Raw genomic sequence first — 14,929 nt, forward strand, 5'->3', positions numbered from 1 at the left:
GGGGTTTTCAGTAAAAAAAAAAAACACTCGGTGTTACTTTGTAGTTGCCTTGTGCTGACTTCTCTCCACAGCGCTGAAGGTAAGTGTTTTCAGGTCGAGATCGCAACAAAGAAGAAACAGCCCAGAGGACGTCTGCTGCATCAAGCCAGACCAGCACTTAACCTCACACAGTTGGAAAGTATCTTGTTTGTGTGTTGTCAGTATTTGACTTGTATGTTGTAATGGTAGGTTATATTTGCACTAGTCATTACTTGATCTTGAGCTAATTTAATTGTAACTAATGATATAAAATGTTTGGACATTTAGCTGTGGAAACTGGGGAAATCATAATTTAATAGTTTAACTGATCATTAAAAGTTTGAGATGTTTCTGTCTGTAAATGTTATTGATCATGTAACGATGCAGACCTGCCAGTGAAAAGCAGGACTTCTCAGGGCTGCATGACTTAAAATTCATAGCAGTCAAAGCGATGAACTCAATCATATTGGTTTCTATTATTAATGTGTCTTGGGTTTATAGATTAATGGGGTCAATTCTAATTTATCCTGCTCTCCTACCAGCAATGTCTTGTTTTAGTTAAACATTTCCTGTCAGGGAATGGTACATAGTAGCCAAAATAATCAAATGGTCATTGGTCTCCAAAAATAAAAGGTTTCTGAAGTCAGTGTGGTTTTGTGGCTTTCCTTTGTACATGAATCATGTAATTGGTCTTCACAGTGGATAATTGGTGAGAATGGACAACATTAATGACTTAAAGCCAGTCTGTAAATGAGCTTTTAATGGTCCTTTGGTTCACAAGTTGTCTGGTATTACCTGAGCAGAAAACGTTTTCAAAATGCGTTTTCCCTTAGGTTGAACAAAGGTGCATGAACAAATAGTCAAAAATATAAAATGGAGAAGCTGAGATTTATTGTAAACAATTTACTATTTTGTAGGTAAAATTCAATTCTGCCAAAAGCGATTACGAGAAACTTCAGTTATATGATTTACCTAGTTAATTACAATTACGAAGATTTCACATAATTGAGAGCCTCTTTAAATAGCTGTTTTCAACTGACCAACAAAGCGAACATTTGACGTAAACACCGATAAGATATTTAATTTGGATGGTTTCATCACCATTTTCACTCATATTAGACTTAAGCAGGTTGCATAAGCTTTAGAAACAGGAGTAAATAAGTCGTGAAACTGGTGAAAGTACAGTAATTACTTTGCATTTTTAATACATTTAGCGAACATTAAAATGCCACATTATACTTGTCCGACTTGAGCCGGAACCGTAACATCTCCATGTCGCACTCCTACCGTACAACTTTACACGTTACACTTCTCACTTCCGGCGCTTGTTTGACTGGCAGTTTGAAATGAGATCGCTGGCTATATAAAGCATAGTTAAAATGCTTAAATGGCAGGTTTAGTAAATGTGGATACACGCTGTGGAACAACAAGGGTCCTCTAGAGATCAGCTTCACCCTCTCGCTCACGTTACCGTACTATGTTCAAAAAGATGACTGAATTTGGTCCAGATTCCGGGGGGCGAGTTAAGGTAACGTAACGTTACGCTAAAACAGTCTGGGGTTATTGAAAACATTAAGTTATTGTCCATCCTTGAAGTAGCTTAATAATTAAGCAAAGAAATGTTCATGTGCCTTTGTTTTTAATGTTGTATTTGGGAGTATTCTAACAGGAATACATTCACACGAGCCGATGTGTTTTGCCTCTGTGGTCTGCAGGGAGTAACCATTGTGAAGCCTATCGTGTTTGGGAACGTTGCCCGCTACTTTGGGAAAAAGAGAGAGGAGGATGGACACACGCATCAGTGGTCTGTGTATGTGAAGCCTTACAGAAACGAGGTTAGACATCCAGATCACATCACTGTGACTGGTTCACGAGATAAAGCATCAACCACTTCTACTGTCAGGTTAAAGGTATTTTCTTAATTTTATATACAATTGGTCCTCCAGGACATGTCCGCTTATGTGAAGAAGATCCAGTTCAAGCTACATGAGAGCTATGGTAACCCACTGAGAGGTGAGTAGACCTTTACACAGCAAGCATGAAAATATGACATGTGATGGTACATTATATGAGCATATAGGCAGGTATAGTGGCTGTATCAGACTGAATTGTCTGTCTGTCCAACTCACTGTGTTTCTCTTCCTTCCAGTGGTGACTAAGCCTCCATATGAGATTACAGAGACGGGCTGGGGGGAGTTTGAGATCATCATCAAGATTTTCTTCATTGACCCCAACGAGAGACCTGTGAGAACCGCCACAAGTAGACAGTTTCCAAGAACGTGTCCCAGCTCCGCAGGGATTTTAAACTGTACCTCCCTGTGTGTGTGCTTACATTGGTTTGTGCTTGTGTGTGTGTCTCAGGTGACTCTGTACCATCTGTTGAAGCTGTTCCAGTCAGACTCCAGTGCCATGCCTAAGAAGACAGTCGTTTCTGAATTCTATGATGAAATGGTACGCCTGCTTTCATGCTGTAGTTTATAAACACAGTTACTGTACTGCATCGATTTCTATGGTCCTTTACTATTAAAATGGTAGTAAATGACGTAAATTGCGTCCATAGTTTCCACACATGTAGAACTTCGATTTTCAAATGGACATGACCACATGGCATCAGTGTTTTCCTCAAATGGGAGGTTTGGCTGTGGCTTGAGAGTTGCACCTGACTCTGTTTTGTTTTGTAATTTTCAGATCTTCCAGGATCCTTCAGCCATGATGCAGCAGCTACTGACTACATCAAGACAGCTCACCCTGGGAGCATACAAGCATGAGACAGAGTGTATGTACTCACACACAATGAACATAGAGACACAAGAGTGTATAAACGGACTAGTTTTGATTTTAACTTTGGTGCCCTGCCTGTCTGTGCCTGCAGTCGGTGAGCTGGAGCAGAGGACCAAGGAGAAAATGGAAGCGGCAAAGAAGAGGACCAGCCTGGAGATCACAGAGCTGAAAGACAAACTAAAAGCCAGCAGAGAGAACATCAACCACCTGAAGGCAGAGATCAGGAAGCTGGAGGAGGACGGAGACCACAAGGAGCACTGAGAAAACACAAACAACGTTATCCTTCAGCAGGGCACAACCTGCAATTCTTTTGTGTTCCTGACCACATAACTGATTTAAAAAAACAAGGCATTGTTGTGATCATGATTTGTAATTACACAAATTTGTTATTATTCATTTTTTTTTTTTACGTCAATATTACACAGCCCAGAGAAAACATAAGAATTATTTACAAAAACTGTGTTCCCAATAACATATTTTTACTGTGGCACCGAAAAAAAGAAAATCTGAACTTTGGGAGTGTTGTCAGCTGTCTTACTTGTGGTGTTGTGAGTGTTTTTTTTTTTGTTTTTTTTTACATACATTTCATTGATGCATTTTCTACCATAACATTGCTGGATCAGCTGGATATCTATTTGAGTTTTCTACATTGGGCTTGTCCAGTCATCTTGATGTAATTGATCCTGTGTTGAAGCAAGACTTTTCCTTGCATCCCACCCCATAGTATTCACGCCTTCCTGATGAGATATCCATGTGTGTGTGGACAGTTTTGAATGTGAATAGCTCCGTTGTAGTTTTTTTTACAGATCTCATGGTTTTCTATATAAAGTAAATGTGTTCACAGTATTGATTGTATACGTTTCTTCTGTTGTAACCATTCAGGTTTGATGTGGGTTGATTCATAAAACATTTCAATGTGCGTTTGACATCACATGATCTGCCAGGTATAGAGCAAAACAGGTTAAACCCTGATCTTTTATGCCAAGTGGAGCAGAGTTGTTTTTTTTAGTTAATGGAACCATACACTGATTCAAGAAACTTCTATAATATCTGATAGTACAGAGTCCTTGGGTGTATATTCTGTGGAGCAGCACCAAAATATACATACAATTATGATTAAAAAAAAAAGGAAGTCATCATCTCTATCTAAATGTTTTTGTATCTAAAGAATTGATGTGAATTTTCAGATTTCCGAGAGTTCATGAAAGCATCTGGCAGGAAGTTCAAACAAGTTTTGCTGTCGGACGCTGAACAACTTCCCTTGAGCTGTGCACACATGCAACTTTGTGTGCTCTGGCTGTTCTCTATCAGAACTCCCAAGCAAATATGGTCAAATACAAAGAGCTAGCATGGAGACAGTGTCGTGCAGGTATTTGTTGCAGGCGTGCAGCTGTACGTTTAGTAAATACACTGGACGACTGAATGTAGTTTGTCTGCTCGGGTTGAAATCCCTGCAGGTGCCCTTCATCAGAAAGAGGACTTCCAGGTAAGTCTACAATGTCACGTTTTGCATGAATATTACAAAGAGTCCTCATGGGGGCATAGTAGCCTGGCAGAGATGTGTGTTTGTATTCAGATGTTACCCGGTTATCTTATCTAAGTAGAAATGACTGCCAACAATGAGTTTTCCCTCTATGACAATGCCAGTGCTGATGACACGTGCAACTTTAATTTCCAGGTATTTGAAACAAGGGATCAAACTTTGAGATATATAACGTATATATACAAACAAATCAGCTATTCACCATATTATTATTGTTATTATTGTTGTTAATTTTCTTCACCAAATTAGTATGTATAATAGAATATAACGGACACAATAGTAAACTTACCTGTACTATTTGCAAGAATAAGTAATAAGTTACACATTTGTACACAATAAGATACTACAAACAAAGTACTATTTTTTATTATTTTACCATACTACATAATATTTCCCCCCTTGTGTCTTATTTAATGCGTTCTTTGTTGTTCTATTATTTTAGTTATTTATATTAGCCTGCAGTCTTAGCGAGAGTTGGTCGGGCGGTCACGTGATCAGAGGCTTTTGCACCGACGTCAGAGAAACCGAGCTGGTGCCGACTAATGATCCTCACCGTCCTCCTGCATTTAAACTCCCCGTCCTACCTTTTAAAAGAGACATCTTTCCAGCTGCATTTATTGATTTAAGCCTCCACTCGCTAGTGTCTCAGAGATAACGCTATAGTAATGTGAAGTGTGTTGGAAATACTCAGGGAACCGTATAGCTCCTAATTATGTTTCCCGGCTCGCATTAACAACAGTATATGGCTAACGTAAATGCAACAAACATGTCTCCCCGCTAAGAAAACAACTGTTGGCGTTCTGTTGCGTTCAAGTTTTCAGGTAAGTTTGCTGAAAATAGTAACAACTGGGATGTTTTGTAGCCCGTAACGACGTGTGTGGTGCTCGACAGTGAGGGTATGGTGGCCTCATTGTACCCAGTGGCATTTTAATCTCTTTTATGCTATCACTATTATTTTCCTCAAGGGACACATTTTAGCTATTTGTTTGCTAAATACGCTAGCTTCGTATTTCTATACGGCTTATGTTGTTGCCAGTTTGTCTGTCAATATTGCTGCTGTCTTTCCTGTCTGTGTCAATGTCTTTTCACACGTTTTTAAACAGGAAATAGTTGCAAGATGTCTAAAGATGTCATTCATGTTCAGACTTATGTGTGACACTGTTATGATAGTAGCAATGTTATATTCGTTTCCTCAGTCTTCCGGACACTTAACTTGGAGACAACCCTGTGTGATTTAATAGGAATATTTACTTTTTTCATTTTTACTACAGAGAAAGAGAGAAGCTGTGACTTCAGCTTGTGTTTGTTGCTTTTATGTCCACATCAGGCACGCTGGCTGCCTATATAGATCTTTGTTTGGTTGTTGTCCACAGAGCTCCATTGTTGTCCCGGGGTCTGTGTGTAGTGTGCAGTTTTAAGTCCATTCATGAGGCTGAGTGCATCATCAGCACGCCATAGCTTTAATGCATGGAGTTCCCCAGAGAGGGCAAGTGCACTGTGGGGCTTTCGTTGCATTACTGCCTTGTTGTGTATACCTGGCATAGTCATAAATAACTATTGGCCTCTCATCAATATCATGCCACGAAGGTACCACATTATACCAATATCTTCAATCAATATGGGATGGCAGTGAAAGCCATCCTCAAGTGCATTTCCTCATGAAGTATAAGTGCATGAAGAAATCGTTCATGAGTGGATAGTAGTTAGTAAGGGTGTGTACTGCACTGTGATTGCCGAGGATAATAGCAGGATAAGGAAGGGCTGTGATTAGGCTTGCTTGCTTTGGAGTGTGTAGGTGCTAACATCAATTTATGTGCTTTGTAAATGTAGGTGTTGCTTCTCCCACCCCAAAAACTAAAATGTCAAAACCACTCTCATATTTTCCAACTACAGAAGCAATTATTTCCTTCAGTCACACAGTCAGTCCAGTCCTCCATAGTGAAGAAGTGTATTTTTACCTTTAGAAAGCAGACCTGTACCTTGGTTTAATATTGCACCACCATGTTTGAGGTGGATATTGTCCAAGAAGGAAGTAGCCAGAGCAGTTTTTGGCTGTTGCACTGGGGCTTTAATGAAGTAACAATATGAGTTAATGTGTGCGGTTAAGTTTGAAATTGGTAAACATAAGAAAGATTACAGTCTGGCCTTATCACTTTAAGTTAATGTGGCCTTTTATAACATGGAAAACCTTTATTTTTGTATCATGCATGCATCACCACACCAGTTACTTCCCAACCAGTATTACACAAGAGTAAAAACTGCTCTTTGTTTACTTTTAGTTGTGTCATAATCTTTCCTGCCAACAAGATGTTACGAGATGAAATTGATGTAAAAACTGACATAATAGTAAGTCTTGCGAGGCTACTATTAGGGTTGCTAGACATTGACTTTGGTGCACTATGGTAGCACTAAAATGTCACCCCTGATAGTAGTGTCATTTGAATGCAGTGAAGTTGTGTCTGATTATGGTCTTTGTGTCTCATATGCAAACTACTATGATTTAACTGTCAGCTGTTATCTTTGCTGCTGCTTTATGGTCAGTGAAAGGAGACAACTTGTGACCTGGTGGTCAGTGTGAATGTGGAATCTGGTGCACCTTTAGGCAAGGCATGTGAGGCCAACAGTTGAAAAATGTTCTACTGACTGTGAAGCACTTTGTAACTGCGTGGTAAAAGTTAAAAGTGTGTGTTTGTTTGCTAGGTGTGGTGGTGAGCCCATGGAGAAGCCGTCATCATCAGACAGAGGAGCGCTGGAGGAGAGAAAAGGCCTGGTTGAGGTAACTCATCAACTCACAACTAGATGGTAACAAGATGTAACATGGTTAAATATAACTTCACCTTCAATAACAGGAAATGTATGTTTCCAAACTCACTTTGGAGACTCCTGTTTTGTCTGGGGATGTGTGTTTCTGCTGTTGTTGGCTGTCCAAATGTGGTCGCAACTTTGCTATCAAGAGCTGAAAATAGACCTTTTTCACAGTGGACGTTTTGACCTGTCATAGCAGCAAAAGCACAGGTGGAACCAGTAATATCAATGATGGCTCAGTTCCATTCAAGTGCCTCAGAAAGCCATTCCAACAAACCCGCCTGCGTGTGAACCAGGTACTGCTAATCTCAATGGAATGCAGTTGTTATCAATGTTATTGGTTAAACCTGTACTTTTCCTACAGTGACATGCCAAAATGTCTGCTGTGAAAAAAGTCTATTTACAGTCGCTGTTGTTGAGTTTCTGGACTCATGAAAGGAGAACAATGCCAATTTTAAACATCAGAGTCTGTTTACAGGTATGAGGAGAACTTTTGAAAATTAAAAACAGAAAGAAGTGAGCTTACCAGGCCTCCATAGCCTGCACCTCAGCTACTATCATAATACACTAGAATCTCTGTCCAAACTGTCGGTGGGCAAGTTGCATTGTCGGGGATGTAGGCGCCAGGTTTTGACAAGAAATAGAAAATGCTTGGAATAAAAAAGGGCATGTCTCTGGTTCTGCTACATCGATCTTGATTGTAGTTATAGGAGTGCGATGCTCTTTTAAGACAATAGTAAGGGGAAGATTGTGACATCCAAAACTACCAGTCAGAAATGATTCCAAATTCATCTTTCACTTTCAGCATTTTGCCAGCTACAGCTAAAGTTTGAGAGCTCAAAAGCATGCCGTAATGATGGCTGGCTCTGTGTTTAATGGGTGTCATTTCCCATCCTGTTTCAAATGCCTTAGAGAATACAAATTGACTCCATTGCTGTGTGTGTGTGTACTCCAGGATGGTGGGGTGCTGAGAGGTGCTGAGGGTGGAGAGGTGGATCCTAAGACCCAGAGGAAGAGCAACTCCTCTCGCTCCTCCCGCAAGAGCTTCCGCCTCGACTACCGACTGGAGGTAAAACCTCACTACCTGTCATCTTCCTGTCCCCTAAAACCTCCTCCTTAACCCGACGTTTGAAATGCTAGTCTTTAAACAAATTACTGAAATGTAATTGTTTTCTTTGATTGTAGGAGGAAGTGACGAAGTCCTGCCGGGACAAACATGGCCGCTGGACGAACCCCTGGCCCACATGGCGGTTCCCTTCCTACACCACCCTGCTCAGGTTTCTGTTGTTGGATAAAAATCACAGCAATGTACCAACTAGTAAAGAGGTGAGTAATTATTGGACTGGAAAATGATTACTGTCAGATTGGTGATCTATGATGATGTTTTAAATGTACCCTTTCCATTTGAATACAGTGGATGATGTGGAGGACAACTCCACCCTGAACTCACCCACTTAAAAAAAGAAAAAATCACAGTAAATTTGACAGTTATTGCAGAGCACAAAACATATTAAATTTCACACTATCATTAAATTATATACTATATAACTATATATTAAATTAATACTTAAGGATTCTGTATAAAAGTCATGTATCAAATGTGCTTTACATGTATTATCCTTCATAGTGCTCAGGATTAGGGTTCATAGTTCACAGTATTTCCCACCGCTGTTAGTAGGAACATTGCCCTTTGTCGACTCTCACAACCTACTCAGTATTTATAGCTCCTGGTGGAAACCTTGCTGAGCTCACTAAGAGCTTAACGGGCTTCAAAGGCTGCTTTCACACAGCAATACGAAAATGTTTAACCCCTTAATTACACTGATTGCACAGTGTTTTGTTGTATAACACCTATAAGAACTGGTGTAGAAATCGACAACCAGTCATGAAAAGTCTCAAAGCTAAGTTGTTCAAAGAGCTTTTTAGCCATCTATCCTTGTGATGTTGCCATTTAAAAATTGAGAGCAAATCCTGCAAGCAGCAATAAAAACATGTTGACTCCTGTGTTTGGGTGATTACGGTTGATCCCTACTGTATCCTTCCTTCCCCCTCATTGTTCCCCCAGGCTCTGGACAGTGAACTCCCCGTGATGGAACCATACTTCGTCCAAAACCCAGACCTCTCTGACTCTGGTCCAGGTCTGAGAGTCACCTGGCTGGGTCACGCCACGGTTCTGGTTGAAATGGACGGGCTGAATATTCTGACAGACCCAATTTTCAGCCAGAGGGCCTCGCCATTCCAGTTCATGGGGCCCAAAAGGTACCGAGGGCCCCCCTGCACTGTGGAACAGGTTTAGTACTGTTTGTTTTTAAATTAAGACCTCCATCACAGTATTTGACCCAGACCTTGTTTCTTTGGCTGCTTCATTCATACCTTGGTTTCATCTTTTATCCTCCTGCCACCAGCTGCCCAGGATCGATGCTGTTGTCATCAGTCATTCTCATTATGACCATCTGGATGCTGGATCTGTGGCCAGCCTCAATGCACGCTTTGGAGGGGAGCTACGCTGGTACGTGTGGTGGATCTGTAGTCGTATCACATGTGCCTTTTTATATATTAAGAAAGTCCAAGTGTGTGTTAATGTGTCTGTGTGTTTCACAGGTTCGTGCCCCTGGGTTTGATGGACTGGCTGGCGAAGGTGGGCTGCGAGAACGTGATGGAGCTGGACTGGTGGGAGGAGAACTGTGTCCCCGGTCACGATGATGTCACATTTGTCTGCACACCGTCTCAGCACTGGAGCAAACGCACCGCGCTGGACGATAACAAGGTAATAATTCATTACAATTATTACTGATTAGATTTGACCTTTTTATGTAGTAATTCATTTAATCACTATAAAAGCATAGACAAGAGATGTAAACATATACAGTTTGACATCACACATTTGTTAGCAATGTCACCATATATATCCACATTTCAATAATCAATCAGAAAAAGGGCAGTTTTAAATAGTTTTTATTTAGAGTTCAAAGCGTATTCAGTACATAAACATAACTCTTTATCTTGTACTCTCTTTCCCTCAGTCTTTATGGGGCAGCTGGTCTGTTTTGGGTCCGGACCATCGGTTCTTCTTCGCTGGTGATACCGGCTACTGCTCTTCCTTCCAGGAGATCGGACGACGCTTTGGACCATTTGACCTCGCAGCAATCCCCATCGGAGCTTACCTGCCCAGGTTCTGTACATAATATACACGGGAGTCCACTTTATTAGGCACACCTGTACAATCTGCCATGAAGTCTGCTTTCGTGATGCCTATAATGTGTCAGAGGTGTTAATTCAATTATGTTCTGGCATTAAGGTCATAGTTAATGGTGGTGTTCTGGACTGCATTATATTGAGGTGTTTAATATTCTGCCCCGCTCATGTTTGTAAATAGGTAGGACAAAATATAATGCACTGCAATATAATGTAGTCCAGTACAGAACCACCTTTAACTGTGACCTCAGTAATAGAGTTACACATTTCCGACAATGTCAACAAAAACCGCACAAACTTCGTACAGGTGTACCTAATAACAGAGTAGCCACTAAAACACACTGTCCTGTCTTCTGTGTGACGCATCAAATTTAAATACTAAATTATGTACAAATTCTTTCTTATATAATAAAATACTGTCTGTAATATGAATTAGCATTGAAGGTTTTAAAAGACCACACGCAGCCACTGTTACCGAGACAAACGTAAGAATGTTCTTTGGTTTTGCAGGGATATGATGCAGGGGCAGCATGTAGATCCAGAGGAGGCCGTTCAGATTCACCAAGACCTTCTGGCCAAACAGTCTGTGGCCATTCACTGGGGGACCTTTGCTCTCGCCTATGAGGTAGGGGTATACAGATACACAGTTACTTAGATATTAGCGCAATTATGCTTTGTGTGTGGGGTTTAAAGGAAGCGTTAAATGAGAAGATTGATACCACTTTCATACCTGTCCGTTCAATATGTAGCTGGAGCGAGCAGATGATTAGCTGGACACAGCTAGCTTGGCTCTGTCCGGCAACAAAATCCACTTACCAGCACTTGTAAAGCATCAATCAAAACATCATTTAACATAAATACTGGTCTTCCATAGGAACATTCACCCAACTTTTGGTACATTTTATTGTGTATTGATAACAGACATGTGAGAGTGGTGTCAAACTATTGCTTTAACACGCAAGCATAAGCAAATAGAGGTCCAGCTAATTGTAATGTTTAGAATTGTGATTAAATAAGGGAATCTTGCAGTTAAAGTGCACACTCAGTTGCCAGTTTATTAGATACACCTTGCTAAAACTAATGCAGTCAACAGTCCTGCAGTAAATCCCTTCATGAGGGTTATAATGTTCAGCTTGTTGAAACTGTTGTAGAGAGATGTTTATTAGACTGTGTGATCATTTTGGAGGCTGCAGTTTGGTGGATTGCGTTATACTGACAGGTGTTGCTATTATTTTGTCCTCCCAATTTCTATTATTGAGGGTATGCTAAATAACACACCCCTCTCTGTATAAAGCAGAACAAACCGCCACCTCCAACATGATGATACAGTTGAATCAACACCCCTCTGAAACTGTTTCAACGACAACTGAACATTATAATCTTCAGAAAGGGAGGATCTATTGCAGGACTGTTGTATTAGACTGCATTTGGTTTAGCCAGGTGTACCTAATAAATTGGCAGCTGAGTGTTTTCATCACTACAATTGGTTGGTCACCATTATAAAACAGTAGCCCAAAGAGTTGCTCTGTGTGTTACTGCTTTGCTCCGACACTCCATCATGTTCTAGTAACACACCATAACAAAGGTGTCATTGTTTGTTAAGCTGTTTGACTATTTCTGCAGCTAACAGTTTAATGCAACCTCTGGCTCACTGCAGCACTTGGAAAGTTAGAGAGCTGACAAACATGCAGCACTGAGCTAAAATTCTGAAGCCCAAGTAAGATGCTGCTCAAGGATAGTCTTTAACACTCACTTTTCCTCTGGTCCCTCCTTCATCCAGTACTACCTGGAGCCACCGGTTCGTCTCAGAGAGGCCCTGGAACAGAAAGGACTGAAGGCAGATTCCTTCTTCACTTTGCATCACGGGGAATCTCGCCTTATAGCGTCACAGAAAGGAGACGTCTTCGACTGATCCTCCTCCTCTCCGGAGCGTACTGTGGGCCGAGTTAGATCTGTAACAAAGCGCAGAACATTTTGCTGATCATATATAGATGGACTTTAAGTTTGAAATGCATATACGTATGCAACTTTTCTCAACTGAAAACAGGAAATTCAAATGTTCCACAAAGCTGTTTACATACTGAATGTTTGCCCTGCCATCGTCATGGTGGGGAATACTGCCTACATGAGCTGAGACTCCTCTATAAAAAATCTGATTAATTAGTTTTACACAAGTGTGTGTGTAATTCTTTTAGGCAAAGATCAGCTGCTCTTATGGCTCATAAGAAACAAGGTATTTGATTTCAACAGATGTTAACATCAGCACTTACAGAAAGCTAAACTTTCAAATTTGTTTTACCCCAAGACAAAGTGCCAGTTTTACGTACGTCACATTTACAGAGTTTTCTGCAGCTAAATGTCTCCATTAAGTAAACTTGGACTTTGGTGCACGTTGATGTTTTTGTGGTCTGCACACTGCTTCAGAAACCTTTCAGCCCTGAGGAGAAAAGATTTCTGGCAGACAAAGTCCCAAACCGGAGGAGTAAGTTTAAAAACAACCACTGAAAAGCAATCTGCACACTTACGTCATCGGCTGGCGTAAACTTTCCGATCAAGAGGCCAAAATGTGACTTTCTGAACATCAACAAATCGAAATAAAAAAAGCAAGGAGAATGAAACCCATGGGGAGTAGCTGGTCCCACGTTACTATAGTAACCAGTGCTCTGATATTAATGTAGGTAAAGTTTGTGTGGAACTACAAACCTTCAGTATGAAGCTGGACTGCAGACTGTGATGCAGCTTTATGTTGTGAGCTGTAACATAAAAGAGAAAACAAACTATTAGAATGTGATTTAGTGATTTTCAAAGATTGGTGCTAGGTAATGCCACATTACATATGGGGGTTTTTTTCTGAATGTACTCTGGCCAACTCAAAACTACATTACACAGAAGTGTTGGAAGAAATCTATTTTTTTTGTCCAATATAAATTCCCTGCCACTTTACGCTCAAAGAAAGTGCAGAAGTTGAGCTGGGTTCAGCTTCATGCACTGCAAACATTGTGCTTTGTTCCTGCTTCAGACTTTTGTTTTTGATGCTCTGTAACCACAGCACAAAGACATGCTCTCTCTCTGCTTATCAGTGCGATCATTCACATCCTCACTTGATAGATCTTCAGTCAACAGATGTATTTGCCTTAGAGAGCAACAGTAGAATCATTTTAGTATTCAACTGTAATTTTATTTCTTATTTTTAATGCTGTATCTTTAAAGCCAGAATGTACGAACAGTTGACAGCACAATGTTGAGTTAATTTAGTAGGCTGGTTATAACTACAAGGCCAAACAGTGCTAACTGTGGTTTACACTTGATCCATGTCGCTGAATTACTCATTAAATGTACCTGCATTTCAAATGTGGTGGTTTCTTGTTGTCAACAGCAATTTAGAGCAAACATAAGAAAATATCTCAGTTGTTTGTTTTTTATGCACCTACATGTCAGATAGAAAAAAGTTTAGACAATCAGAGAATTACTTAAAAATCCATCTAGTATACATTTGTTTACTGTTCACATTAAGGTACTATTCTATCAGTATTTGACTACAATCTTGAGGTAGTTGAGTATTTCCATTTCATGCTACTTTATACTTTTACTCCACTACATTTATTTGATTAGTTACGTTGCAGATTCAGTAATAATAATAATACAAAAATAAAACTCAACTAATAAATGATGAGGTTTTATTACAGGTTAAGCTATCTGGCAGTATATAAAGTAGGTGAAATTAGCTTCACCAGCTGCAACATAAGTGATGCTTACGCAATGCATCACTATAATACAATAATATAACAATATAATATAATCATTCTGCTTAATGAGTACTTTTAGTTTTGGTACTTTAAGTATATTTTGATACTTTTGTACTTTTACTCAAGTAAGAATTTGAATGCAGGACTTTTACTTGTAACAGAGTATTTTTACACTGTGGTACTGCTACTTTAACTTAAGAAAAAGATGTGAGCACTTCCACCACTGAGGCCAAAATATACGTAATATACATATCTATATATACATATATACATATATCCATATAACACAATTAATTAATTTGTTTTTTAAAATGTTGTCTTATTAGCCCCCCATACAGTATGTTCTTATTACATAATAGGTGATATATATTATGTAAGTGGAATATAAAAAACAATAAAATAAATATGACTACTTTTATCATCACTTTTGTCAGTGTTTATGTGCATGAATATCATTTAATTGCTACAGCAAAAGTAATGTCGGTACCTAATATATTAACCTTTGTAGTTTAATGAACAGTAACAGGCTGGGTGCCACACAGGATAATCATAAGTAATCATAAAGGTGTCACTTTAAAAATATAATATGTGAATTGAACTGGCTACAAAGCTACGCAACTGACGAATTAATAAAAACACAATTTGGTCTCCAACAGAGATAAAATCAATAAGCAGGAAACAGAATATTCATCCAAATAAATCCAAAGTAATCACATAGTGGTCATGGGCATTCAGTAAACACAAACTTTTCCCCGGTCCATTTTCAATAGATTAAATCAAAAGGAAAAAACTAATTTCCTCTCCAGAGGCTGACTTTGATAATGAAAGCACAGCCAACAAA

The 14,929-nt window shown here is 39.6% G+C and overlaps 2 protein-coding genes across 4 annotated transcripts; both read left to right on the forward strand.

Moving 5' to 3' along the window:
* The first annotated feature begins 1,367 nt into the window (after positions 1-1,367).
* Positions 1,368-3,645, forward strand: yeats4 (YEATS domain containing 4). Of its 2 annotated transcripts, XM_070929029.1 has the most exons (7): positions 1,368-1,546; positions 1,734-1,853; positions 1,965-2,031; positions 2,168-2,262; positions 2,380-2,469; positions 2,707-2,794; positions 2,891-3,645. In XM_070929029.1, the coding sequence occupies exons 1-7, from the start codon at positions 1,496-1,498 to the stop codon at positions 3,058-3,060; spliced, it is 681 nt and encodes a 226-aa protein (XP_070785130.1). In that variant the 5' UTR covers positions 1,368-1,495; the 3' UTR covers positions 3,061-3,645. The 2 variants fall into 2 exon arrangements, with proteins under 2 accessions (XP_070785130.1, XP_070785131.1); XM_070929030.1 differs by lacking the exons at positions 1,965-2,031; positions 2,168-2,262.
* Positions 3,646-4,148: 503 nt separating this feature from the next.
* Positions 4,149-13,693, forward strand: napepld (N-acyl phosphatidylethanolamine phospholipase D). Of its 2 annotated transcripts, none has more exons than XM_070928883.1 (10): positions 4,149-4,285; positions 7,043-7,118; positions 8,103-8,216; positions 8,333-8,473; positions 9,213-9,437; positions 9,553-9,656; positions 9,749-9,914; positions 10,171-10,319; positions 10,853-10,967; positions 12,123-13,693. In XM_070928883.1, exons 1-10 carry the CDS (start codon positions 4,149-4,151, stop codon positions 12,252-12,254), a joined length of 1,359 nt encoding a protein of 452 aa, XP_070784984.1. In that variant the 3' UTR covers positions 12,255-13,693. The 2 variants fall into 2 exon arrangements, with proteins under 2 accessions (XP_070784984.1, XP_070784985.1); XM_070928884.1 differs by lacking the exon at positions 4,149-4,285 and adding an exon at positions 5,099-5,163.
* The last annotated feature ends 1,236 nt before the right edge of the window (positions 13,694-14,929 follow it).

This window comes from Enoplosus armatus, chromosome 22 (assembly GCF_043641665.1).
Source record: "Enoplosus armatus isolate fEnoArm2 chromosome 22, fEnoArm2.hap1, whole genome shotgun sequence".
Taxonomy (NCBI): domain Eukaryota; kingdom Metazoa; phylum Chordata; class Actinopteri; order Centrarchiformes; family Enoplosidae; genus Enoplosus; species Enoplosus armatus.